This window comes from Pogoniulus pusillus, unplaced genomic scaffold (assembly GCF_015220805.1).
Source record: "Pogoniulus pusillus isolate bPogPus1 unplaced genomic scaffold, bPogPus1.pri scaffold_58_arrow_ctg1, whole genome shotgun sequence".
NCBI classification, from domain to species: Eukaryota; Metazoa; Chordata; class Aves; order Piciformes; family Lybiidae; genus Pogoniulus; species Pogoniulus pusillus.
Genome location: NW_026974711.1, coordinates 1,053,651 through 1,080,129, shown reverse-complemented (window position 1 = coordinate 1,080,129; position 26,479 = coordinate 1,053,651). Strand labels below are relative to the sequence as shown.

General features: G+C 67.8%; 3 protein-coding genes across 3 annotated transcripts; 1 reads left to right on the top strand and 2 right to left on the bottom strand.

The window, feature by feature from the left end:
* Positions 1–54: 54 nt before the first annotated feature.
* MYG1 (MYG1 exonuclease) lies at positions 55–9,263 on the top strand. The gene is made up of 7 exons (XM_064141573.1): positions 55–255; positions 935–1,047; positions 3,908–4,067; positions 5,102–5,251; positions 5,802–5,924; positions 7,601–7,782; positions 7,859–9,263. The coding sequence occupies exons 1-7, from the start codon at positions 61–63 to the stop codon at positions 8,037–8,039; spliced, it is 1,104 nt and encodes a 367-aa protein (XP_063997643.1). The 5' UTR covers positions 55–60; the 3' UTR covers positions 8,040–9,263.
* A 3,255-nt stretch (positions 9,264–12,518) lies between these two features.
* LOC135174306 (lens fiber major intrinsic protein) lies at positions 12,519–17,881 on the bottom strand. Its single transcript, XM_064141558.1, has 4 exons — positions 17,490–17,881; positions 15,325–15,489; positions 15,113–15,193; positions 12,519–12,935 (listed from the first exon to the last, which is right to left on the bottom strand). The coding sequence occupies exons 1-4, from the start codon at positions 17,847–17,849 to the stop codon at positions 12,750–12,752; spliced, it is 792 nt and encodes a 263-aa protein (XP_063997628.1). The 5' UTR covers positions 17,850–17,881; the 3' UTR covers positions 12,519–12,749.
* Positions 17,882–21,946: 4,065 nt separating this feature from the next.
* LOC135174315 (aquaporin-like) lies at positions 21,947–26,085 on the bottom strand. Its single transcript, XM_064141568.1, has 5 exons — positions 25,987–26,085; positions 25,094–25,414; positions 24,861–25,013; positions 24,662–24,742; positions 21,947–22,426 (listed from the first exon to the last, which is right to left on the bottom strand). Exons 1-5 carry the CDS (start codon positions 25,999–26,001, stop codon positions 22,217–22,219), a joined length of 780 nt encoding a protein of 259 aa, XP_063997638.1. The 5' UTR covers positions 26,002–26,085; the 3' UTR covers positions 21,947–22,216.
* Between the last annotated feature and the right edge of the window lie 394 nt (positions 26,086–26,479).

Sequence of the window (26,479 nt, the reverse complement as noted above, 5' to 3'; positions counted from 1 at the left end):
GGTGTTTGGGTGTCCTACGGTGGCCGGGAAGGGCCCTGATCCTGCTCGGCCTCGGCGCGCATGCGCAGTGCCATGCGCCGCTGCCCGCTCCTCGCTCGCCTCATGGCTGCCGCCACCGGCCCCGGCGCCGCCACCGGCCCCGTGCCCAAGCGGCTCAGCTCCGAGCCCGTCCCGCGGATCGGCACTCACGACGGCACCTTCCACTGCGACGAGGTCCTGGCCTGCTTCCTGCTGCGCCAGCTGCCCCGGTACCGGGTAGGGCTCCGGGGCACCGGGCGGAGGGACGGGACGGGACGGGAGCCCCCTCCGGGATCCTTGCCGCGGGACCGGGACACCCTGCGGTGCCCTGCCCCCTCCGCGGTCACACAAGCGCAGCCTCCCTTCGGGGTCCCCCATTGCCGGGGGGCAGCTCTCCGGGTCCCCGGTCGCGGCTTGGGGTCCCCCTCCGGGTCCCTGCCCCTCCCCCCGACCCCCCCGGGCCGCGCTGAGGGCCTCAGGCGCCACTCGCAGGCCTCAGTCGCCACTCGCAGGCCTCAGTCGCCACTCTTGGCTCCCAGACCCACCTTGGGGGTCCCTGGTTGCACCGGGGGGGGTCACCTTTAGGGTCCCTAGGCCCACTTTGGGGGGGTCCCCAGGCACACTTGGGGGGGTCCCTGGTTGCACCTGGGGGGTCACCTTTAGGGTCCCCAGGCCCACTTGAGGGGGTCTCTGGTTGCACCTGGGGGGGGGTCACCTTTAGGGTCCCCAGGCCCACTTGGGGGGGTCCCTGGTTGCACCTGGGGGGGGGTCACCTTTAGGGTCGCTGCTCTCCCCTGGGGGCTTCACCCCTAAATCTCTGCTCTCTCCTGGGGGCTTCACTTCCCGGGGGACAGCTCCTGGGCCCCCCCTGTGCCCCCCCTGTGCCCCCCCAAACCTCACCCCCAGCCCCCCGCAGGACGCAGAGGTGGTTCGCACCAGGGACCCCCAAGTTCTGGCCCAGTGCGAGGTGGTGGTGGACGTGGGGGGGGAGTACGACCCCGAGCGGCACCGCTACGACCACCACCAGAGGTGAGCTCCCGGGGACGGCCACGGGGGGGGCGCCGCTGAGCCGCTGCCTCCTGCTGCCTGCCGCTGCCTCCTGCTGCCTCCTGCTGCCTCCTGCTGCCTCCTGCTGCCTCTCTCTGCCTCCTGCTGCCTCTCTCTGCCTCCTGCTGCCTCTCTCTGCCTCCTGCCGCCTCCTTCTGCCTCCTTCTGCCTCCTTCTGCCTCCTTCTGCCTCTCTCTGCCTCTCTCTGCCTCTCTCTGCCTCTCTCTGCCTCTCTCTGCCTCTCTCTGCCTCTCTCTGCCTCTCTCTGCCTCTCTCTGCCTCTCTCTGCCTCTCTCTGCCTCTCTCTGCCTCTCTCTGCCTCTCTCTGCCTCTCTCTGCCTCCTGCTGCCTCTCTCTGCCTCCTGCTGCCTCTCTCTGCCTCCTGCTGCCTCTCTCTGCCTCCTGCTGCCTCTCTCTGCCTCCTGCTGCCTCTCTCTGCCTCTCCCTGCCTCTCACTGCCTCCTGCTGCCTCTCACTGCCTCCTGCTGCCTCTCACTGCCTCCTGCTGCCTCTCACTGCCTCCTGCTGCCTCTCACTGCCTGCCGCTGCCACTCACTGCCTCCTGCTGCCTCTCTCTGCCTCTCTCTGCCTCCTGCTGCCTCTCTCTGCCTCCTGCTGCCTCTCTCTGCCTCCTGCTGCCTCTCTCTGCCTCCTGCTGCCTCTCTCTGCCTCCTGCTGCTTCTCTCTGCCTCTCTCTGCCTCTCTCTGCCTCTCTCTGCCTCTCTCTGCCTCTCTCTGCCTCTCTCTGCCTCTCTCTGCCTCTCTCTGCCTCTCTCTGCCTCTCTCTGCCTCTCTCTGCCTCTCTCTGCCTCTCTCTGCCTCTCTCTGCCTCTCTCTGCCTCTCTCTGCCTCTCTCTGCCTCTCTCTGCCTCTCTCTGCCTCTCTCTGCCTCTCTCTGCCTCTCTCTGCCTCTCTCTGCCTCTCTCTGCCTCCTGCTGCCTCTCTCTGCCTCCTGCTGCCTGCCGCTGCCTCCTGCTGCCTGCCGCTGCCTCCTGCTGCTACCTCCCCACTGCCTCTCACTGCCTCCTGCTGCCTCTCACTGCCTCCTGCTGCCTCTCACTGCCTCCTGCTGCCTCTCACTGCCTGCCGCTGCCACTCACTGCCTCCTGCTGCCTCTCTCTGCCTCCTGCTGCCTCTCTCTGCCTCCTGCTGCCTCTCTCTGCCTCCTGCTGCCTCTCTCTGCCTCCTGCTGCCTCTCTCTGCCTCCTGCTGCCTCTCTCTGCCTCCTGCTGCCTCTCTCTGCCTCCTGCTGCCTCTCTCTGCCTCCTGCTGCCTCTCTCTGCCTCCTGCTGCCTCTCTCTGCCTCCTGCTGCCTCTCTCTGCCTCCTGCTGCCTCTCTCTGCCTCCTGCTGCCTCTCTCTGCCTCCTGCTGCCTCTCTCTGCCTCCTGCTGCCTCTCTCTGCCTCCTGCTGCCTCTCTCTGCCTCCTGCTGCCTCTCTCTGCCTCCTGCTGCCTCTCTCTGCCTCCTGCTGCCTCTCTCTGCCTCCTGCTGCCTCTCTCTGCCTCCTGCTGCCTCTCTCTGCCTCCTGCTGCCTCTCTCTGCCTCCTGCTGCCTCTCTCTGCCTCTCTCTGCCTCTCTCTGCCTCTCTCTGCCTCTCTCTGCCTCTCTCTGCCTCCTTCTGCCTCCTTCTGCCTCCTTCTGCCTCCTTCTGCCTCCTTCTGCCTCCTTCTGCCTCCCTCTGCCTGCCGCTGCCTCCTGCTGCTACCTCCCCCTGCCTCTCACTGCCTCCCGCTGCCTCTCACTGCCTCCCGCTGCCTCTCACTGCCTCCCGCTGCCTCTCACTGCCTCCCGCTGCCTCTCACTGCCTCCCGCTGCCTCTCACTGCCTCCTGCTGTCTGCCGCTGCCTCCTGCTGCCTCTCACTGCTTGATGCTGCCTCCTGCTGCTACCTCCCCACTGCCTCCTGCTGCCTCCTGCTGCCTCTCGCTGCCACTTTACTTCCATCCCAGTTCTTCCCACTGCCTCTCGCTGCCTCCCAGTGCCACTTTATCCCCATCCCAGTTCTTCCCAGTGCCTCCCAGTGCTGCCTTCTTCCTTCCCAGCCCCTGCAGACTCCATCCCAGTGCTTCCCATTCCATTTCAGCTCTCCCAGCTTTCCTCCCAGTGCCCTCCCAGTCCCCTCCAGTCGCTCCCAGTCCCCTCCAGTTGCTCCCAGTGCCCTCCCAGTCCCCTCCAGTTGCTCCCAGTGCCCTTCCAGTCCCCTCCAGTCGCTCCCAGTGCCCTCCCAGTCCCCTCCAGTCGCTCCCAGTGCCCTCCCAGTCCCCTCCAGTCGCTCCCAGTGCCCTTCCAGTCCCCTCCAGTCGCTCCCAGTGCCCTTCCAGTCCCCTCCAGTCGCTCCCAGTGCCCTGCCAGTCCCCTCCAGTCGCTCCCAGTGCCCTGCCAGTCCCCTCCAGTCGCTCCCAGTGCCTTCCCAGTCCCCTCCAGTCGCTCCCAGTGCCTTCCCAGTCCCCTCCAGTCGCTCCCAGTGCCTTCCCAGTCCCCTCCAGTCGCTCCCAGTGCCCTCCCAGTCCCCTCCAGTCGCTCCCAGTGCCCTTCCCAGTCCCCTCCAGTCGCTCCCAGTGCCCTTCCAGTCCCCTCCAGTCGCTCCCAGTGCCCTTCCAGTCCCCTCCAGTCGCTCCCAGTGCCCTTCCAGTCCCCTCCAGTCGCTCCCAGTGCCCTTCCAGTCCTCTCTCAATGCCTCCCAGTCACTCCCAGTGCCTTCCCAGTCCCCTCCAGTCGCTCCCAGTGCCCTCTCAATGTCTCCCAGTCCCTCCCAATGCCCTCCCAGTGCCTTTCAAACCCCTCCCAGGCCCGGGGGGGGTTCTCCCTTGGCACCGGTGCCAGGTGGTGCCTCCTGCCCCAGGTCGTTCTCGGAGTCCATGAGCAGCCTGCAGCCTGGCAAGCCCTGGGGCACGAAGCTGAGCAGTGCTGGGCTGGTCTACTGCCACCTGGGCACGCAGGTGCTGGCACAGCTGCTGGCACAGCCCCAGCACAGCCCCACCCTCACCGCCCTCTACGACCAGGTGCTGGGAGGGGGCTGAGGGGGCACTGGGAGGGGCTGGGAGAGGGCTGGGAGGGGTTTGAAAAGGGCTGGGAGGGGGTGGGAGAGGGCACTGGGAGGGGGTGGCAGAAGACACTGGGAGAGGGCTGGGAGGGGGTGGCAGAGGGCACTGGGAGGGGGTGGCAGAGGGCACTGGGAGGGGGTGGCAGAGGGCACTGGGAGGGGGCTGGGAGGGGTTTGAAAGGCACTGGGAGGGGGTGGGAGAGGGCACTGGGAGAGGGGGCTGGGAGAGGGTGGGAGAGGGGGCTGGAAGGGGCCACTGGGAGGGGGTGAAAGAGGGCTGAGAGGAGTGACTGGGAGAGGGCACTGGGAGAGGGCTGGGAGGGGGATGGGAGGGATTTGAAAGGGGCTGGGAGGGGGTGGGAGAGGGCACCGGGAGGGGACTGGGAGAGGGGACTGGGAGGGGGCTGGAAGGGGCCACTGGGAGGGGCTGGGAGAGGGCTAGGAGGGCACTGGGGGAGGGCTGAGAGGCCACTGGGAGGGGGTGGGAGAGAGCTGAGAGGGAGCACTGGAGAGAGCTGGGAGGGGGTGGGAGAGAGCTGAGGGGGCTGGGAGAGGGGACTGGGAGGGCACTGGGGGAGGGCTAGGAAGGGGCTGGGAGGGAGCTGGGAGCGGGTACTGGGAGAGGGCTGGGAGGGCACTGGGAGCACAGCAGTGCCCCCCTCTGTGCCCCCCTCTGTGCCCCCCTCTCTGCCCCCCTCTCTGCCCCCCTCTCTGCCCCCCTCTCTGCCCCCCTCTCTGCCCCCCTTATTGTCCCTTCACCTCTCTCTGTCCCCTCCCTGTCCCCGTCCCCTGTCCCCCTCCCCTGTTCCCTCCTTCTCCCCCCTCTCTCTCTCTCCCCTCCCTGCCCCCTTCCCTGCCCCCTTCCCTGCCCCCTTCCCTGTCCCCTCTCTGTCCCCTCCCCTGTCCCCTCCTTCTCCTCCCTCTCTCCCCTCTCTCCTCTCTCTCTCTCTCTCCCCTCCCTGTCCCCTCCCCCTCCCCCATCCCCTCCCCCAGCTCTACGAGGACTTCGTGCAGGAGATCGATGCCATTGACAATGGAGTGGCGGTGGGGGAGGGGCAGCCCTGCCGCGCCCTCAGCACCTCCCTGAGTGCCCGAGTTGGACGCCTCAACCCCCGCTGGAACGACCCCCGGCCCGACCCCCAGGTGGGCACTGCTCAGCTGCCCCCAGCCTGCTGCCAGCTCAGCTCAGCTGCTGGGGGGGGGCTTGCCAGGGGGGCCTGGGCAGGCTGGGCCCGGGGCAGCAAGGGCTGGGACCTGCCACACAAGCCCAGGGCTCAGGGAGGCTCTGGGAGGGCTCAGAGAGGCTCTGGAAGGGCTCAGGGAGGCTCTGGGAGGGCTCAGGGAGGCTCTGGAAGGGCTCAGAGAGGCTCTGGAAGTCTTAAGGAGGATCTGGAAGGGCTCAGAGAGACTCTAAGGGTCTCAGGAAGGCTCTGAGAGGGCTCAGGGAGGCTCTGGAAGGGCTCAGGGAGGCTCTGGAAGGGCTCAGGGAGGCTCTGGAAGGGCTCAGAGAGACTCTAAGGGTCTCAGGAAGGCTCTGAGAGGGCTCAGGGAGGCTCTGAAGGGCTCAGGGAGGCTCTGGAAGGGCTCAGGGAGGCTCTGAGGGGCTCAGGGAGGCTCTGGAAGGTCTCAGGGAGGCTCTGGAAGGGCTCAGAGACTCCTTTGAGTCCTCTGAACCTGCTTTGTGCCCCCCCAGGGCTGCTTCCAGAGGGCCATGGAGCTGGTGGGGCAGGAGTTCCTTGCCCACCTGGACTACTGCCTGCAGGCCTGGCTGCCAGCCAGGGCACTGCTGCAGGATGCCATCTGCAGGCGCTTCCAGGTGCCCACCTCACCCCCACCCCCACCCAGGGGTGCTCCTGGGGGGTCCCCCGGAGGGGTTTTGGGGTGGGGGAGGGGGTGGGAGCTAAGAGCCCTCCCCATAAAGCTGCCCTGCCCTGCCCACGGGTGACCCTTGCAGCCCAGAGCCCTGCCTGGGCACTGCCACCCACTGCTGTGCCCCTCTGCCACCCACTGCTGCACCCCAAGGTCCTCTCATGGGCACTGCCACCCACTGCTGCGCCCCAAGGTCCTCACCTGGGCACTGCCACCCACTGCTGTGCCCCTCTGCCACCCACTGCTGCACCCCAAGGTCCTCTCATGGGCACTGCCACCCACTGCTGTGCCCCAAGGTCCTCACCTGGGCACTGCCACCCACTCCTGTGCCCCTCTGCCACCCACTGCTGCACCCCAAGGTCCTCTCATGGGCACTGCCACCCACTGCTGTGCCCCAAGGTCCTCACATGGGCACTGCCACCCACTCCTGTGCCCCTCTGCCACCCACTGCTGTGCCACTCTGCCACCCACTGCTGTGCCCCAAGATCCTGACTTGGGCACCTGTACCCCCTCCTGCACCCCTACCCCCTTCTGCACCCCCATTTCTGCTGCCTTGCACCCTCAGACCCCCCCCAGGCACCCCCAGGCCTTCCCTGGGCACCCCAAAACCCTCCTCAGCCCCCCCTGGGCACCCCCAGACCTTCCCTGGACACCCCAAAACCCTCCTCAGCCCCCCCTGGGCACCCCCAGACCTTCCCTGGGCACCCCAACACCCTCCTCAACCCCCCCCCGGGCACCCCCAGCCCTTCCCTGGGCACCCCAAAACCCTCCTCAGCCCCCCCTGGGCACCCCCAGACCTTCCCTGGGCACCCCAATACCCTCCTCAGCCCCCCCTGGCACCCCCAGACCTTCCCTGGGCACCCCAATACCCTCCTCAGTCCCCCCTGGGCACCCCCAGACCTTCCCTGGGCACCCCAAAACCCTCCTCAGCCCCCCCTGGGCACCCCCAGCCCTTCCCTGGGCACCCCAATACCCTCCTCAACCCCCCCCGGGCACCCCCAGCCCTTCCCTGGGCACCCCAATATCCTCCTCAGCCCCCCCTGGCACCCCCAGACCTTCCCTGGGCACCCCAATACCCTCCTCAACCCCCCCCGGGCACCCCCAGCCCTTCCCTGGGCACCCCAATATCCTCCTCAGCCCCCCCTGGCACCCCCAGACCTTCCCTGGGCACCCCAATACCCTCCTCAACCCCCCCTGGGCACCCCCAGACCTTCCCTGGGCACCCCAATACCCTCCTCAGCCCCCCCTGGGCACCCCCAGACCTTCCCTGGGCACCCCAGTACCCTCCTCAGCCCCCCCTGGGCACCCCCAGACCTTCCCTGGGCACCCCCAGCCCCCTCTTTGCACCCCAATGTGTGTCCCCCCTCACCCCCTTGCCCCTGCCAGCCCTCACCCAACCCCAGGTGGCAGAGTTGGCAGCAGCAGGGCAGGGTTGGGGGCTGCAGGAACAGGACCAGGACCCCCCCCCCCCCCCAACCTCTGCTGTGCCAACCTCCTGTGCCATCCTCCCCCCCACCCCCCAGCAGGTGGATGGCAGCAGAGTGATGCTGGAGCTGGCACAGGGAGGCTGCCCCTGGCCAGTACCCCCTCTCCTGTGCCAACCACATCCCCTCCCCCCACCAGGTGGATGCCAGTGGAGTGGTGCTGGAGCTGGCACAGGGAGGCTGCCCCTGGCAGCAGCACCTCTTCAACCTGGAGCAGGAGCTGGCACTGCCCAAGCCTTTGCTCCTCATCCTCTACCCAGACCAGAGTGGGCAGTGGAGGGTCCAGAGCGTGCCCAGGGAACCTCACTCCTTCCAGAGCAGGTGAGGTGCCCACCCCCCTGGCACCCCCCTGGCACCCTTCCCAGCTCCTTTTCTCACCCCAAGCTGTCCCCAACAGGCTGCCCCTGCCCGAGGCCTGGCGAGGGCTGCGTGGGGAGGCCCTGGCACAGCTGGCAGGGATCCCAGGCTGCATCTTCGTCCATGCCAATGGCTTCATCGGTGGGCACCAGAGCCGGGAGGGGGCACTGCAGATGGCCAGGAGGACCCTGGAGCTGCAGGAGGGGGCAGAGAGTGGCTGAGAGACCTCCCCCAACAGTGCCCCCCCCCCCGAAGGGTCACTGCCAGGCAGTGCCCAGCGGGGAGGAGGTGGTGCCAGCTTCAGTGCCAGCTTCAGTGGCAGCTTCAGTGCCAGCCAAGAGACTTTTGCATCCATGCCCACAGGGATTGGCACTGAGCTTATTGTGGCTGCTGCCAGTGCCCCAACACCACCACCCCCCAGTCCAAACCAGTGCCTCCAGTATGGCTGTGCCAAGGCACTGGGCAGCTGCTGGGAGCAGACTGGGGGGGGTTTGTCTGATGCCATCCCAGCTCGCTGCCAACCAAGAGACTTTGGCATCCATGCCCACAGGGACTGGCACCACATTTGTTGTCTCTGCTGTCAGTTCCTCCCCCCAGTCCAAACCAGTGCCCCCAGTATGGCTGTGCCAAGGCACTGGGCAGCTGCTGGGAGCAGACTAGGGGGGGGTTGATGCCATCCCAGCTTGGTGCCAACCAAGAGACTTTGGGATCCATGCCCACAGGGACTGGCACTGAGCTTATTGTGGCTGCTGCCAGTGCCCCACCACCACCACCCCCCAGTCCAAACCAGTGCCCCCAGTATGGCTGTGCCAAGGCACTGAGGGGGCTGACTGCAGGAGTTCTCTCTGGGGTGGTGCCAGCTCAGTGCCAGCCTTTTGGATCCATGCCCACAGGGACTGGCACCACATTTGTTGTCTCTGCTGTTACTTCCCTACCCCAGTCCAAACCAGTGCCCCCAGTATGGCTGTGCCAAGGCACTGGGCAGCTGCTGGGAGCAGACTAGGGGGGGTTTGTCTGATGCCATCCCAGCTCGGTGCCAACCAAGAGACTTTTGCATCCATGCCCACAGAGATTGGCACTGAGCTTATTGTGGCTGCTGCCAGTGCCCCACCACCCCCCCCCCAGTCCAAACCAGTGCCCCCAGTATGGCTGTGCCAAGGCACTGGGCAGCTGCTGGGAGCAGACTGGGGGGGGGGGTTGGTTTGTCTGATGCCATCCCAGCTTCAGTGCCAGCCAAGAGACTTTTGCATCCATGCCCACAGGGACTGGCACCACATTTGTTGTCTCTGCTGTCAATTCCACCTCCCAGTCCAAACCAGTGCCCCCAGTATGGCTGTGCCAAGGCACTGGGCAGCTGCTGGGAGCAGACTAGGGGGGGGGTTGATGCCATCCCAGCTCGGTGCCAACCAAGAGACTTTGGGATCCATGCCCACAGGGACTGGCACTGAGCTTATTGTGGCTGCTGCCAGTGCCCCACCACCACCACCCCCCAGTCCAAACCAGTGCCCCCAGTATGGCTGTGCCAAGGCACTGGGCAGCTGCTGGGAGCAGACTGGGGGACAGAGGCTTCCCTCCCCCCCCCTCCCAGTCCCCTTCCCACATTCCCATCGAGGGAGGAGGACTCTGAGCCCCCAACCCCCCCCCCTCAGGCTGTCAAGGAGAGGGCACAGAGGTGACCCCCCCCCAGCAGGAGCAGGCTGCAGAGGTGGGCACAAGCCAAGCTCAGGAGGTTCAACAAGACCAAGGGCAAGGTCCTGCAGCTGGGTCGGGGCAATGCCAAGCACCAATCCAGGCTGGGCAGTGCCAGGCTGGAGAGCAGCCCTGAGCAGAGGCACTTGGGGGTGCTGCTGGAGGAGAAGCTCAGCAGGAGCCAGCAGTGTGCACTTGCAGCCCAGAGAGCCAAGCAGAGCCTGGGCTGCAGCAGCAGCAGTGTGGCCAGCAGGGCCAGGGAGGGGATTCTGCCCCTCTGCTCTGCTCTGCTGAGACCCCACCTGGAGTCCTGCATCCAGCTCTGGAGCCCCTGGGCCAAGAGGGCTGTGGAGATGCTGGAGAGTGTCCAGAGCAGGGCCAGGAGGATGCTCAGAGGCTGCAGCAGCTCTGCTGTGAGCACAGCCTGAAAGAGTTGGGGCTGTGCAGGCTGGAGCAGAGGAGGCTCCCAGGGGACTTTCTTGTGGCCTGCCAGGACCTGAAGGGGGCTACAAAAAATCTGGGGAGGGACTTTTGAGGCTGTGAGGGAGTGGCAGGAGTGGGGGGGATGGAGCAGAGCTGGAGGTGAGGAGAGTGAGGCTGGAGGTGAGGAGGAAGTTGTTGAGCAGGAGAGTGGTGAGAGCCTGGCAGGGGCTGCCCAGGGAGGGGGTTGAGGCCCCATGGCTGGAGGTGTTTGAGGCCAGGCTGGGTGAGGCTGTGTGCAGCCTGCTCTAGGGTAGGGTGTCCCTGGGCATGGCAGGGGTTGGCACTGCCTGATCCTTGTGGTCCCTTCCAGCCCTGCCTGGTTCTGTGATTGTAGCTCGGCCCCCTCAGTCTCCCCCCAGTCCCACCCCAGTCCCTCCCATTCCACTCCAATCCCTCCCCAGCCCCCTCCCAGTCTCCAGTCCCCTCCCAGTCACCTCTTAGACCCTCCCCAGTCCCCCCCCAGCCCATCCCAGTCCCCTCCATTCCTCTCCAGTCCCTCCCAGTCACCCCTTAGACCCTCCCCAGTCCCCCCCCCCGCCCATCCCAGTCCCCTCCAGTCCCTCCCCAGTCCTTCCCAGTCCCCCTTAGTCCCTCCCATTTCCCTCCCGATCCCTCTCCAGTCCCCCCTAATCCCTCCTCAGCCCCCCCCAATCCCCTTCAGTCCCTCCCTAGTCCCTCCCAGTTCCCCTCCAGTCCCTCGCAGCCCCCTCCCCAATCCTCCCCAGTCCCCCCAATCCCTCCTTCGCCCCCCCCAATCCCCTTCAGTCCCTCCCAGTTCACCCCCAGTCCCTCCAGTCCCTCGCAGCCCCCTCCCCGGTCCCCCCCAGTCCCCCCTAATCCCTCCTCCCCCCCCCCCCAATCCCCTTCAGTCCCTCCCAGTCCCTCCAGTCCCTCGCAGCCCCCTCCCCAGTCCCCCCCAGTCCTCCTTAATCCCTCCTTCGCCCCCCCAATCCCCTTCAGTCCCTCCCTAGTCCCTCCCAGTTCCCCTCCAGTCCCTCGCAGCCCCCTCCCCAATCCCCCCCAGTCCCCCCTAATCCCTCCTCAGCCCCCCCCAATCCCCTTCAGTCCCTCCCTAGTCCCTCCCAGCCCCTCCCCAGTCCCTCCCAGTTCCCTTCCAGTCCCTCGCAGCCCCCTCCCCAGTGCCCCCCCCCCGCAGGAGCAGCAGCAGTTACCAAAATAAAAGCGCAGGTTTAATGCACCCAACACAGAACTCCGCCACGGCTCGGGGGGGGACCCCAGCCCACTCGGTCACGGCTCAGGGGGGCGACCCCAGCCCACTCGGTCACGGCTCGGGGGGGGGGCGACCCCAGCCCACTCGGTCACGGCTCGGGTGGGGGCGACCCCAGCCCACTCGGTCACGGCTCGGGTGGGGGCGACCCCAGCCCACTCGGTCACGGCTCGGGTGGGGGCGACCCCAGCCCACTCGGTCACGGCTCGGGTGGGGGCGACCCCAGCCCACTCGGTCACGGCTCGGGTGGGGGCGACCCCAGCCCACTCGGTCACAGCTCGGGTGGGGGCGACCCCAGCCCACTCGGTCACAGCTCGGGTGGGGGCGACCCCAGCCCACTCCGCCACGGCTCGGGTGGGGGCGACCCCAGCCCACTCGGTCACGGCTCGGGTGGGGGCGACCCCAGCCCGCCCCGCTTGGTCCCGCTCCCGCCGGGCCGTGCCCCCGGTCCCCTCTTCCTGGCCGCCCGGTCCCGGTCCGTTCCCGGTTTGCCGGGGCCCGGTGGGTTCCCGGTCGCCAGCTGCCGGTTGCTCGCCGCTCCGCACACACACGCACCGCACGCACCGCGGCAACCCCCCCGGTGGTGACTCCGGTGGCATCCCCCAGTGGCAACCCTCGGTGACATCCCCCAGTGACATCCCCCGGTGGTAACTCCGGTGGCATCCCCGGTGATATCTCTCGGTGTTAACTCCGGTAGCCACCCCCGGTGGCAACCCTCGGCGACACCCCCCCGGTGTTAACTCCGGTGGCGACCCCCGGTGATATCCTCCGGTTGTAACTCCGGTGGCATCCCCCGGTGACACCCCCGTGGCATCCCCGGTGACATCTCCCGGTGACACCCCCAGTGATCTCCCCCGGTGTTAACTCCGGTGGCGACCCCCGGTGGTAACTCCGATGACATCTCCCGGTGACAACCCCCGGTGACATCCCCTGGTGGTAACTCCGGTGACATCCCCCGGTGACACCCCCGGTGATATCCCCCGGTGTTAACTCCGGTGGCGACCCCCGGTGGTAACTCCGATGACATCTCCCGGTGGCGACCCCCGGTGATATCCCCCGGTGGCATTCCCGGTGACATCCCCGGTGGCAACCGCCGGTGGTAACCCCGGTGACACCCCCGGTGACACCCCCGGTGACATCCCCGGTGACATCCCCGGTGACATCCCCCGGTGGCAACCGCCGGTGGTAACCCCGGTGACATCCCCCGGTGACACCCCCGGTGACACCCCCGGTGGCATTCCCGGTGACACCCCCGGTGGCAACCGCCGGTGGTAACCCCGGTGACATCCCCAGTGGTAACTCCGGTGACACCCCCGGTGACACCCCCGGTGACATCCCCGGTGGTAACCGCCGGTGGTAACCCCAATGACATCCCCCGGTGATACCTCCCGGTGTTAACTCCGGTAGCGCCCCCCGGTGGTAACTCCGGTGACATCCCCCCGGTGACAGGGTAGGAGATGGGGGGCTGGGGGGGGGAAGGGACGGGGACAGAGGCGGGGACCCCCCCGTGGCGCCCGGACAGATGTGGCTTTTATAGCCCTTGGGTCTTCAGCTCCAGCGGCTCCGCCGGCGGCTCCGGCGGCGGCTCGGTCACGGCGGGAGGCTCTCCTTTGAGCGCGGCCAAGCGCTCCGCCAGGCTCCGCACCCGCGGGCACAGAGCGAACTCGTACAGCACCGAGCCCACGGCCGCCCCCAGCAGCGGACCCGCCCAGTACACCTGGCGAGGGGGAGGGATGGGGACCGCTGTGGGACACCCCGGTACCGACACCCCCTGCCCAACCCCAGACCCCTCCAACCCGGTACCGACATCCCCTGCCCACCCCCAGACCCCCCCAACCCGGTACCGACATCCCCTGCCCATCCCCAGACCCCCTCAACCCGGTACCGACATCCCCTGCCCACCCCCAGACCCCCCCAACCCGGTACCGACATCCCCTGCCCACCCCCAGACCCCCCCAACCCGGTACCGACATCCCCTGCCCATCCCCAGACCCCCCCAACCCGGTACCGACACCCCCTGCCCACCCCCAGACCCCTCCAACCCGGTACCGACATCCCCTGCCCAACCCCAGACCCTCTAACCCGGTACCGACACTCCCTGCCCAACCCCAGACCCTCTAACCCGGTACCGACACCCCCTGCCCAACCCCAGACCCCCCCAACCCGGTACCGACACCCCCTGCCCACCCCCAGACCCCCCCAACCCGGTACCGACATCCCCTGCCCAACCCCAGACCCCCCCAACCCGGTACCGACACCCCCCCACCACCCCCTGCCCAACCCCCAGACCCCCCAGTCCGGTACCGACACCCCCTCCCCACCCCCAGACCCCCCAACCCCTGCGGGCAGCTCCCCCCCCCCGAGCTGCCCCCGGTAGTGAGGAGGTTCTAGGGGGGAGGGGGGTGGGGGTCCCCAACTTCCATAGTCACTCATTTGGGGGTCCTCTATCCCGGGCTGCCAGGCTTTGGGGGGAGGGAGGGGGAGGTGGTCCAGCTTTGGCAGGCATCAGCTCTGGGGGGGGGGCTCTAGCCTCGGTTTTGGGGGGGTCCAGCACCCCCTGGCCCAGCTTATGAGGCAGCTTCAGGGGTCCCCAGGTTCAGGGGGCAAATATCACCTGGGCTCTGGGGGTCCTCGGCTCTGGGGGTGCCTGGTTTCAGGCTTCTGTTAGCCCCCACCTCTCTGGGGGTCCCCAGCTCTGGGGGTCCCTGGTTTCAGGGGTCTGTTAGCCCCCACCTCTCTGGGGGTCCCCAGCTCTGGGGGTCCCTGGTTTCAGGCTTCTGTTAGCCCCCACCTCTGCCTACAGTGCTCTGGGGGTCCCTGGTTTCAGGGGTCTGGTAGCCCCCACCTCTCTGGGGGTCCCCAACTCGGGGGGTGCCTGGTTTCAGGGGTCTGGTAGCCCCCACCTCTGCCTACAGTGCTCTGGGGGTCCCTGGTTTCAGGGGTCTGGTGGCCCCCACCTCTCTGGGGGTCCCCAGCATCGGGCATGCAGTGCTGCCCCTCACCCTCTGGAGCACAGCTCCATATCCCCACCCCTCTGGGGGGGGTCTCAGCACCCCCATCCCAGCGCCAGGAGGCAGCAGGAGCAGTCTGGGGGGGGGGGGGGGGGGACGACACACACACAACCCAAGAGGGCTTTGGGGCACTCTTTGTGCCCTGCCCCCAACACTTGGGGTGCTGCTGCCCCCCAGGACGGTTCCAGCCGCACTGTTTCCCCCCTCCCCATATTGCTGCGGCTGTGGTGAGTGGAGCAGGATGGGGATGGGGGTGGGGGTGGGGATGGGGGTGGGGATGGGGGTGGGGGTGGGGGTGGGAGTGGGGATGGAGGTGGGGATGGGGGTGGGGATGGGGGTGGGGATGGGGATGGGGGTGGGGATGGGGATGGATGGAGATGGGGATGGGGATGGGGATGGGGATGGGGGTGGGGATGGGGATGAGGATGGGGATGAGGATGGGGATGGAGATGGGGATGGGGGTGGGGGTGGGGGTGGGAGTGGGGGTGAGGATGGGGATGGGGATGGGGATGGGGATGGGGATGGGGATGAGGATGGGGATGGAGATGGGGATGGGGATGGGGGTGGGGGTGGGGATGGGGATGAGGATGAGGATGGGGATGGGGATGGGGATGGGGGTGGGGGTGGGGATGGGGATGGGGGTGGGGATGGGGATGGGGATGGGGGTGGGGGTGGGGATGGGGGTGAGGATGGGGATGGGGATGGGGATGGGGATGAGGATGGGGATGGGGATGGAGATGGGGATGGGGGTGAGGATGGGGATGGGGATGGGGATGGGGGTGGGGATGGGGATGGGGATGGGGATGGGGATGAGGATGAGGATGGGGATGGGGGTGGGGATGGGGATGGGGATGGGGGGAGGGGAAGCCCCCACTGCACTTACCCAATGGTTGGCGAAGTTGCGAGTGATGACCGCAGGGGCGAAGGAGCGGGCGGGGTTCATGCTGGCTCCCGTGTAGTGGATCTGCGGCAGGGTGCCAGGGGCAGCGGATGCCAACTGGATGCCGACGCAACCCCACACTACCTTCCTTACCCATCACCCCCCCCCCCTTCCCTTCCCCCACCCGTAAAGCCCCCAAACGGCTCCAACCTTACCCCAAAGATGTGGCCAAGGGCGAGGGAGAAGCCGAGCGGCAGCGCAGCCGAGCCCGGGCGCCCATCCTGGCGCTCATCGAAGCTGGCCAAGGCGCAGAGCACGAACTGGGCAGTGAGGAGCAGCTCCACCACCGTGCCCTGCCCTGGCCCCACGCCGGGGTGCAGCTGCCAGGGGATGTGGGGTTCAGCACCCCGCGGAGCCGCTCAAGTGTTCCACTTCCCCTCCCCCAGCTAAGGATGCCCAAGCCTGTCCCCCCCCCAGCCCCGACCCCAGCCCAGTTATGCTCCAAATCCATGCCCGACCCCCGAGTGCCTCCTGGGCACCTTCTGCCTGCCCCCAGCACCCCAAACCTCAAAGGCTTCCTGGATCCCCTCGTTCCTCACACAGTGCCCTGAATAGTGCCCCCCGCAGTGCCCCCTCGCACAGTGCCCCCCAAAGACCTCACACAGTGCCCCCCAAAGAGATCACACAGTGCCCCCCGCAGTGCCCACACAGTGCCCCCCAAAGAGCTCACACAGTGCCCCCCAAAGAGATCACACAGTGCCCCCCACGGTGCCCACACAGTGCCCCCCATGGAGCCCACACAGTGCCCCCCACAGAGCTCACACAGTGCCCCCTAAAGAGCTCCCACAGTGCCCCCCAAAGACCTCACACAGTGCCCCCCAAAGAGATCACACAGTGCCCCCTAAAGAGCTCCCACAGTGCCCCCCAAAGAGATCACACAGTGCCCCCCAAAGAGCTCACACAGTGCCCCCTAAAGAGCTCCCACAGTGCCCCCCAAAGAGCTCACACAGTGCCCCCCAAAGCTCACACAGTGCCCCCTTAAGAGCTCACACAGTGCCCCCCAAAGACCTCACACAGTGCCCCCTTAAGAGCTCACACAGTGCCCCCCAAAGCTCACACAGTGCCCCCTAAGAGCTCACACAGTGCCCCCCAAAGACCTCGCACAGTGCCCCCCAAAGAGAACACACAGTGCCCCCAAAGCTCATATAGTGCCCCCCAAAGAGCTCCCACAGTGCCCCCCAAAGAGCTAACACAGTGCCCCCCGCAGTGCCCACATAGTGCCCCCCAAAGAGCTCACACAGTGACCCGCGCAGTGCCCCCTTAAGAGCTCCCACAGTGCCCCCCAAAGAGATCACACAGTGCCCCCCAAAGACCTCGCACAGTGCCCCCCAAAGCTCCCGCAGTGCCCCCCAAAGAGCTCACACAGTGCCCCCCGCGGTGCCCCAAGCCCCAGTTCAGCATCTCACCCCCTCAATCCCCCATTACACTCCCATAGCACCCCCAAACCCCAGTTATGCTTCTCTGAACCCCACAGTCCCCCAGTACACCCCCACAGCACCCCCACAGCACCCCACGCACGCCCCCCCCCTCCACTTCCTACCCCCCCCCCAGCACCCCAAGAGCTCCTGGCTCCCCCAAACCCCTCAGCCCAGCATCTCCCCACTCCCTCCTCCCTCACTGCACCCCCACAGCACCCCACGCACACCCCCCACTCCACTTCCTACCCCCCCCCCCAGCACCCCAAGAGCTCCTGGCTCCCCCAAACCCCTCAGCCCAGCATCTCCCCACTCCCTCCTCCCCCACCGCACCCCCCCAGAACCCCCCACAGCACCCCACGCACACTCCCCTCCACTTCCTACCCCCCCCCCAGCACCCCAAGAGCTCCTGGCTCCCCTGAACCCCTCAGTCCAGCATCTCCCAACTCTTCCCTCCCTCACTGCACTCCTACCTCTTGCACACCCCCCACACACACACTTCCTACCCCCCCCCCCCAGCACCCCAAGAGCTCCTGGCTCCCCTGAACCCCTCAGCCCAGCATCTCCCAACTCTTCCCTCCCTCACTGCACCCCCCCAGAACCCCCCACAGCACCCCACGCACACACCCCCCCACTCCACTTCCTACCCCCCCCCAGCACCCCAAGAGCTCCTGGCTCCCCCGAACCCCCATCACGCCCCCCCTTGCCCGATGCCCAGAACCCCTCAGCCCAGCATCTCCCCACTCCCTCCTCCCTCCCCGCACCCCCCCAGACCCCCAGACCCCCAAACCACCTCTGGCAACCTCACTGCCTGCATCCTACCCCCACCTCGCAAGCCCCTCCGAGCCCCCCCCCCCCCCCCCATTCCCCCCCCCCCCCCCTCACCTCCCCCAGCCCCATCTCACCGCGGTCAGCCCCAGGGTACCCCGGACCGGGGCCGGCGTCAAACCGTAGAGCAGCCCAGCCCCTGCCAGCGAACCCAGCAGCTGTGCCAGCAGGTAGCCCAGTGCCCGGGGCAGGGAGAGCTGCGATGCCAACAGGAATGCCAAGGTGAGGGCAGGGTTGATGTTGCCACCGCTGACTGGACCCAAAGCCTGGACCAAAGTAGCTTGAGCCAAGCCGAAAGCTAAAGCAGCCCCCAAGATGCTGGGGGGGCCTGGAAGCCAACGCAAAGATGCCCCCAAGCCTAGCAGGGCATAGAGGAGGCTGCCCAGGAACTCTGCCAGGATTGCCCTCCAGTAGGAGGAGGAGCGCAGCTCCCGCATGGCCTGGACCCCCGCTGCCAACCGCTGCCAACCGCTGCCAACCGCCGCTGCCCTCCGCTGCCCTCCGCTGCCCTCCGCTGCTGCCCTCCGCTGCCCTCCGCTGCTGCCCTCCGCTGCCCTCCGCTGCCAACCGCTGCCCTCCGCTGCTGCCCTCCGCTGCCAACCGCTGCCCTCCGCTGCCCTCCGCTGCTGCCCTCCGCCGCTGCCCTCCTCCGCGGCCCCGCTCCCCTCCCCGGGGGGGGCCACTCGCTCGCTGCTTTATAAGCATCCCCCCCCCATCCCAAGCCAGCCCCAGGGGTGGGTTCCCATCTCCGTCACCCCCCTCCCAACCCCCCCCCCCCCCATTAACCGCTTCGCTGCCCAGCGCTGGCTGATAGGAGGAGTCCTTCTCCCCCCCCACCCCCCCAGCTCATACCCCCAAGGGCAGCCCCACGCCCACCCCCCCCCCGGCGGGAGGGTGTGGGGGACATCCACACAGCCCCCCCCCCACATCCTTCCTCCAGCTGCACCTCTTCATTTCCAGGGCTGCCTTGCCCGGGGGGGGGGTGGGGGGTAATGGGGGACTGTGACCCATGGCTGTGGGGTTTAGGTGGGTACCGTGGGGGGGGGGCTGAGGTCAGCACTGAGCCCCCCCTCAACACCACATCATGTTTTGGGGACACATTGAGGTGACTCTGCCACAGGTGGGGGGGGGGGAACTGTGACCCCTGTGACCCATGGCTGTGGGTTTGGGTGGGCACCGGGGGGGGGGGCTGAGGTCAGCACTGAGACCCGACCCCCCCCCATCATGTTTTGGGGACACATTGAGGTGACTCTGCCACACGTGGGGGGGGACAACTGTGACCCCTGTGACCCATGGCTGTGGGGTTTGGGTGGGCACTGTGGGGGGGGGTCTGAGGTCAGCACTGAGACCTTCCCCCCCCCATCATGTTTTGGGGACACATTGAGGTGACTCTGCCACACTTGGGGGGGGACAACTGTGACCCCTGTGACCCATGGCTGTGGGTTTAGGTGGGCACCGTGGGGGGGGGGGCTGAATTCAGCATTGAGACCCCCCCCCCCCCCACCCCCATCATGTCTTGGGGACACATTGAGGTGACTCTGCCACAGGTGGGGGGGGAACTGTGACCCCTGTGACCCATGGGGCTGTGGGGTTTGGGTGAGCACCGTGGGGGGGGGTCCGAGGTCAGCACTGAGCCCCCCCCCCCCCCCATCATGTTTTGGGGACACATTGAGGTGACTCTGCCACACTTGGGGGGGGACAACTCTGACCCCTGTGACCCATGGCTGTAGGGTTCGGGGTGGGCACCATGGGGGGGGTCTGAGGTCAGCACTGAGCCCCCCCCACCCCCATCATGTTTTGGGGACACATTGAGGTGACTCTGCCACACCTGGGGGGGGACAACTGTGACCCCTGTGACCCATGGCTGTAGGGTTCGGGGTGGGCACCATGGGGGGGTCTGAGGTCAGCACTGTGCCCCCCCCCCCCAACACCACCACCGTGTTTTGGGGACACATTGACTGAGGGGAGTGTGTGTGTGTGGCTGGGGGAGGGTCTGGCTGCCCCCCCCCCGCCCCGGGCCCCAGTGGGTGCTTTGCACACCCCCCCCCCCCCCCACCCCCCCCCCCGCACGGCTCCGTTGTCTACGGCAGGGTTTATTCAGCTCCTAAGTCCCGAGCCCCGGGGGGGGGGATTAGGTCTGGCCCCAACCATTGGTGGCCACCGAAAATTGCCTGGGCTGCAGAGCAGGCGACAAAGGACTCCGCTGCCTCAGCGCCCCCGCACGGGGTGGGGGGGGGGGCAGCAGGGGTCCGGCCCCCCCCTACCCCTCAGAGCGGGGAGAACCTGCTGGGTGAGCCGGGGGTGGGGGTATGGGGGGGGGGATGGGTGCGAGGGTCCCGGAATGGCAACCGAAAGATGCTTCAAAAGCATCCAAGAGAGCACCGAGAGCGACCTGGGGGGGGCCGGTGCTGAGCAACCCCCCCCCGGGAAACCCACCCCGGGGGGGGGGGGGAGGAAGCGAGCCCTGCCCCGGGAGATACACCCCCAGAACCCCCCACCCCCCCCATCCTCATCATCACAGACCCCCCCCCAGCGCTCACCCTGCACCCAGCTCTGACCCAAACCCCAGCCCCCACCCCAGGATATACACCCCCAGACCCCCACCCCCCCATCCTCATCATCACAGACCCCCCCACACCCCTCACCCTGCACCCAGCTCTGACCCAAACCCCAACCCCTCCCCAGAAGATACACCCCCAGACCCCCCCCCTCCCCCCCACCCCTCACTCTGCACCCAGCTCTGACCCAAACCCCAGCCCCCACCCCAGGATATACACCCCCAGACCCCCACCCCCCCATCCTCATCATCACAGACCCCCCCACACCCCTCACCCTGCACCCAGCTCTGACCCAAACCCCAGCCCCTGCACCGGGAGATACACCCCCAGACCCCCCCCCTACCCCCCACCCCTCACCCTGCACTCAGCTCTGACCCAAACCCCAGCCCCCACCCCAGGATATACACCCCCAGACCCCCACCCCCCCATCCTCATCATCACAGACCCCCCCACACCCCTCACCCTGCACCCAGCTCTGACCCAAACCCCAACCCCTCCCCAGGAGATACACCCCCAGACCCCCCCCCTCCCCCCCACCCCTCACTCTGCACCCAGCTCTGACCCAAACCCCAGCCCCCACCCCAGGATATACACCCCCAGACCCCCACCCCCCCATCCTCATCATCACAGACCCCCCCCAATGCTCACCCTGCACCCAGCTCTGACCCAAACCCCAACCCCTGCCCAGGAGATACACCCCCAGACCCCCCCACCCCCATTCTCATCATCACAGACCCCCCCCAATGCTCACCCTGCACCCAGCTGTGGCCCAAACTCCAGCCCCCACCCCAGGATATACACCCCCAGACCCCCCCACACCCCCATCCTCATCATCACAGACCCCCCCAGCGCTCACCCTGCACCCAGCTCTGACCCAAACCCCAACCCCCACCCCAGGAGATACACCCCCAGACCCCCCCACACTCCCATCCTCATCATCACAGACCCCCCCCCCAGCGCTCACCCTGCACCCAGCTCTGACCCAAACCCCAACCCCTGCCCAGGATATACACCCCCAGACCCCCCCACCCCCATCCTCATCACCACAGACCCCCCCCAATGCTCACCCTGCACCCAGCTCTGACCCAAACTCCAGCCCCCACCCCAGGATATACACCCCCAGACCCCCCCCCCTCCCCCCCACCCCTCACTCTGCACCCAGCTCTGACCCAAACTCCAGCCCCCACCCCAGGATATACACCCCCAGACCCCCCCCCACCCCCATCCTCATCATCACAGACCCCCCCCAATGCTCACCCTGCACCCAGCTCTGACCCAAACTCCAGCCCCCACCCCAGGATATACACCCCCAGACCCCCCCACACCCCCATCCTCATCATCACAGACCCCCCCACCCCTCACTCTGCACCCAGCTGTGACCCAAACCCCAACCCCTGCCCAGGAGAGACACCCCCACACCCCCCCACCCCATCCTCATCACCAGAGACCCCCCCACACCCCTCACCCTGCACCCAGCTCTGACCCAAACCCCAACCCCCTCCCCAGGATATACACCCCCAGACCCCCCCCCCCATCCTCACCCCCACCCTGCACCCAGCTCCGAGCCAAAGCCACCTTTAATTCACCTCCTCCCCACCTTGGGCATCCTGCAGCCACCTCTGCATGGCCTCCAGGTGGGCACCATGCCCTGGCTGCTGTGCCTGGGGGCTGCGCTGGGGATGTGCCCCCCCCCCAGGCCTCCCAGGTGGGCACTCCCCGGTGGGCACTCCCCGGTGGGCACTCCCTGGTGGGCACTCCCAGGTGGGCACCATGCCCTGGCTGCTGTGCTAGGGGCTGTGCTGGGGATGTGCTCCCCCCAAGCCTCCCAGGTGGGCACTCCCAGGTGGGCACTCCCCGGTGGGCACTCCCCGGTGGGCACTCCCAGGTGGGCACTCCCAGGTGGGCACCGTGCCCTGGCTGCTGGGGGCTGTGCTGGGGATGTGCCCCCCCCCAAGCCTCCCAGATGGGCACTCCCAGGTGGGCACTCCCAGGTGGGCACTCCCAGGTGGGCACTCCCAGGTGGGCACCATGCCCTGGCTGCTGGGGGCTGTGCTGGGGATGTGCTCCCCCCCCAAGCCTCCCAGGTGGGCACTCCCAGGTGGGCACTCCCCGGTGGGCACTCCCAGGTGGGCACTCCCAGGTGGGCACTCCCAGGTGGGCACTCCCAGGTGGGCACCGTGCCCTGGCTGCTGGGGGCTGTGCTGGGGTCCCTGTGCCCATGGATGGAGCAGGTGGCATTGGGAGGTTCAAGCCATGTCCCGGCCCTGCTGGGCTGGGGGGCTCGGGGGGGCTCTGCTGGAGGGCTCGGAGGGGCTCCGGGGGGTGCTCTGCACCGGCGCCGGGGGCCGGCAGCAGCGGCAGGCACTCAGCCCCCCCCGGGGGCCGCCGGCGCCGAGCAGCAGCTCCCAGAGGAGTCCTGCCAGGACCGCGCCCAGCGCCGGCCCCAGCCAGTACACCTGGGGGGGGGACACGGGTCAGGGGGGGGGGGACAAGGGGTCAGGTGTGGGGGGGCACATAAGGGGTCAGGTGTGGGGGGGACAAGAGGTCGGGGGTGGGGGGGGAAAGGGGTCAGGGATGGGGGGACAAGGGGTCAGGAAGGGGGGGAGAAGGGGTCGGGGGTGGGGGGGGACAAGGGGTCAGGTGTGGGGGGGACACATAAGGGGTCAGGGATGGGGGGGGGAGAAGGGGTCGGAGGTGGGGGGGGAAGGGGTCAGGGATGGGGGGGACAAGGGGTCGGGGGTGGGGGGGACACACATAAGGGGTCAGGGATGGGGGGAACAAGGAGTCAGGGATGGGGGGGCAAGGGGTCGGGGGTGGGGGGGAGAAGGGGTCAGGGGTGGGGGGGGACACATAAGGGGTCAGGGATGGGGGGGACACGGGTCAGGGGTGGGGGGGCCAAGGGGTCAAGGATGGGGGGGACAAGGGGTCGGGGGTGGGGGGGACACACATAAGGGGTCAGGGATGGGGGGGGCAAGGGGTCGGGGGTGGGGGGACACATAAGGAGTCAAGGATGGGGGGGGACAAGAGGTCGGGGGTGGGGGGGGAAAGGGGTCAAGGATGGGGGGGCAAGGGGTCAGGGATGGGGGGGCACATAAGTGGTCAGGGATGGGGGGGACAAGGGGTCGGGGAGGTTCTGGGCTGGGGGGACACAAGAGGTCAGGGGTGCTCGGGGTTGGGGGGGGGCACACAAGGGGTCAGGATGTTCTGGGCTGGGGGGGGGGCACACAAGGGGTCAGGATGTTCTGGGCTGGGGGGGGGGGCATGGTCTCAGGGTGCCCCAGGCGCAGGAGTGGCTGCTGAGCACTGCTCTGGGGGCAGGGGGGGGACTGGGGACCCCCCCAGCAGTGACAGGAGCTGGGCTGGTGGAACCTGGGTCAGATATGGGGGGGGGGGCAAAGGGGGGTCTGCCTCCAGGGTGGGGACTTGGGGGGGACCCAAACTGGCAGCTATGGATCCTGGGGTGGGGGTCAGCTGTGGGGCAGTGATGGGGGGGGGGGGGCAGGGGGGGTCAGTTATGGGTCCCGGGGGTGGGATCGGTTGTGGGGCAGGGATGTGTGGGAAGGGGTCTGGGGGGGGTCAATTTTGGGTCCAGGAGTAGCAGTTGTAGGTCTGGGGGGGGGTCAGTGATGGGTCTGGGGGCAGGGATGTGTGGGAGAGGGTCTGGGGGGGTCACTTTTGGGTCCAGGAGGAGCAGTTATGGGTCTGGGGGGGTCAGTTATGGGTCTGGGGGCAGGGATGTGTGGAAGGGGGTCTGGGGGGGTCACTTTTTGGTCCAGGAGGAGCAGTTATGGGTCTGGGGGCAGGGATGTGTGGGAGGGGGTCTGGGGGGGTCACTTTTGGGTCCAGGAGGAGCAGTTATGGGTCTGGGGGCAGGGATGTGTGGGAGGGGGTCTGGGGGGGGTCACTTCTGGGTCCAGGAGGAGCAGTTATGGGTCTGGGGGGGTCAGTGATGGGTCTGGGGGCAGGGATGTGTGGAAGGGGGTCTGGGGGGGTCACTTTTGGGTCCAGGAGGAGCAGTTATGGGTCTGGGGGGGGTCAGTGATGGGTATGAGGGCAGGGATGTGTGGGAAGGGGTCTGGGGGGGGGGTCACTTTTGGGTCCAGGAGGAGCAGTTATGGGTCGGGGGGGGTCAGTTATGGGTCTGGGGGCAGGGATGTGTGGAAGGGGGGTCTGGGGGGGGTCACTTTTGGGTCCAGGAGGAGCAGTTATGGGTCTGGGGGCAGGGATGTGTGGGAGGGGGTCTGGGGGGGTCACTTTTGGGTCCAGGAGGAGCATTTATGGGTCTGGGGGGGGTCAGTGATGGGTCTGGGGGCAGGGATGTGTGGGAGGGGGTCTGGGGGGGGTCACTTTTGGGTCCAGGAGGAGCATTTATGGGTCTGGGGGGGGGTCAGTGATGGGTCTGGGGGCAGGGATGTGTGGGAGGGGGTCTGGGGGGGGTCACTTTTGGGTCCAGGAGGAGCAGTTATGGGTCTGGGGGGGTCAGTTATGGGTCCAGGAGGAGCAGTTCTGGGTCTGGGGGGGGGTCAGTGATGGGTCCGGGGGCAGAGATGTGCAGGGGGAGGTCTGCAGGCTGAAGTGGGCACAGGACCAGGCTGTGGGGTGGGCACACTGCAGCTGGTGGGGGGGGGGGGAGGGGGCACCCCTCCTGCCTTGGCACCTCCGAGGGGGCAGCCAGGGGCACCGCAGCTCACCCAGTGGGCATCCCAGACGCCGGTGGCGATCGCTGCCCCCAGCGAGCTCGCAGGGTTCATGCTGCCCCCCGAGACCGGCCCCTGCGTGGGGGCGTGGGGCACATCAGGGCACGCCTGGCATCGGAGTGCCAGCCCCGAGGGGTGGGGGCTGGGGGGGTGGGGGGGGTGGGGTGTGATTGGGTTGGGGGAGGGTCCTCACCGCGGTCAGGGCACCGACAGCCACCGCACTGCCCAGGGCCAGCCCAGCCTGGGGGGGTGCCCAGTCGCTGGTGGCAAAGGCAACGAGTGCCAGCTGGAAGGTGGCAAAGGTCTCCCAGACCAGAGCCTGCCCTGCCGTGCCCGTGGCACTCACCTGGCACAACAGGCTGCCCTCAGCACCCCCAGTGGCTGCCCCAGAGGGATGGGGCCAGGGATGGGGCCAGGGATGCTCACCCTGGTGAGGAGGCTGGCAGGGGCTGGCAGTGCCAGGCGGGCGGCAGCAGATGCCAGCGCAGCTCCGGCACACTGGGCCAGGACTCTGGTGGCACCAGGCAGGGTGCCCAGCTTACGGGTGCAGAGCAGGGCCAGGGTAAGTGCTGGGTTGGCCTGGGGTACCCCAAGGCTGGCAGCCAATGCCCCAGCTACCAGCCCCCCGGCCAGGGCTGGTGCCAGGGGCTCAGGGGCTGCGGAGGTGCCCAGCACCACCCCCACCAAGATGAGCGTCGCCAATGCCTCTGCCAGTGCCCCCTGCCAGAGGCACCCACCCTGCAGCTCCTGGGGGCACAGAGGGGGGGTGGGGTGAGTGGGTGGCACTCTCCTGGGCACTGCTGGGGCTGAGTGCCATGGTGATGGGGTATGGTGGGCCTCAGTGGTGAGGTGCCAAAGCAACCAGGTGCCCCAGGCACCAGCTGCTGTGGCAAAGGGGCACCTTGGTGAGGGCTTGCCATGGTGATAGGGCACCCAAGGGATGGGTGCCATGGGCATGGGACCCCCCCACCCCCCCCCCTAAGGACCTGAGTACCACAGTGGCACCTTGGCAACAGGGTCACCCATGGCAACTGGGGCACCACAGTGATGGAGAGGCCATGGTGGGCACAGGAGGGCTGGAGGGGGCACTTTGGGGGGCACACAATGACCCCTGGGCTGGAGCTGGATGCTTGATGGTCTTGGGTGGGGTTGCTCATGAGTTGGGGGCTGCTCATCCCCATCCCCCCCCCCCCACGCCCCCAGGCCATGGCTCTGGGTTCAAACGGGGTGCCAAGGTGCCATGGCTCTGGGTTCAAACGGGGTGCCAAGGTGGCAGAGGCTGGGGGGGTGGGGGGTGGGCACAGCTGGCAGGGGCTTACCTCGCCGATGGCCATGGTGCAGCTGCGGGGCCGGGAGAGTGCGGAGGAGACCCAGGGAGGGAGCAGCTCCCACCCCTCCTCCTGCCACACCCCCCACACCCTTGGCACTGCCAACCCCCAGGGTGGGGGGAGGAGGAGGAGGAGGAGGAAGGAGGAGGAGGGAGGAGGAGGAGGAGGAAGGAGGAGGAGGAGGAGGAGGAGGAGGAGGAGGAGGAGGAGGAAGGAGGAGGAAGGAGAAGGAGGAGGAAGGAGGAAGAGGAGGAGGAGGAGGAGGAGGAGGAAGGAGGAAGAGGAGGAGGAGGAGGAGCAGGAGGAGGAGGAGGGGGAGGAGGGGGAGGAGGGGGAGGAGGAGGAGGTCTCATGCTTGGCACAAGAGGGGTGCAGAAAAGGGGGTGAGGATGAGGCAAGCCCCCTGGGGGTGGGCGAGAGGATGCAGGGGTCCTGAGCTTGGGCTCAGAGCATCTCTGGGTGCCCTGGCAACGAGCTGGACCAC

Excerpts from the sequence above, each read along its gene's own strand:
- MYG1 (XM_064141573.1), top strand. The coding sequence starts at position 61 with ATGCGCAGTGCCATGCGCCGCTGCCCGCTCCTCGCTCGCCTCATGGCT. Across the intron at positions 5,252-5,801 it reads ACCCCCGGCCCGACCCCCAG|GGCTGCTTCCAGAGGGCCAT; the intron begins GTGGGCACTGCT and ends GTGCCCCCCCAG. Across the intron at positions 5,925-7,600 it reads CCATCTGCAGGCGCTTCCAG|GTGGATGCCAGTGGAGTGGT; the intron begins GTGCCCACCTCA and ends TCCCCCCACCAG.
- LOC135174306 (XM_064141558.1), bottom strand. The coding sequence starts at position 17,849 with ATGCGGGAGCTGCGCTCCTCCTCCTACTGGAGGGCAATCCTGGCAGAG. Across the intron at positions 15,490-17,489 it reads GTACCCTGGGGCTGACCGCG|CTGCACCCCGGCGTGGGGCC; the intron begins GTGAGATGGGGC and ends ATCCCCTGGCAG. Across the intron at positions 15,194-15,324 it reads CCCTTGGCCACATCTTTGGG|ATCCACTACACGGGAGCCAG; the intron begins GTAAGGTTGGAG and ends ACCCTGCCGCAG.
- LOC135174315 (XM_064141568.1), bottom strand. Across the intron at positions 25,014-25,093 it reads CTGCCAGCCTCCTCACCAGG|GTGAGTGCCACGGGCACGGC; the intron begins GTGAGCATCCCT and ends CTGTTGTGCCAG. Across the intron at positions 24,743-24,860 it reads CTGTCGGTGCCCTGACCGCG|GGGCCGGTCTCGGGGGGCAG; the intron begins GTGAGGACCCTC and ends GCCCCCACGCAG.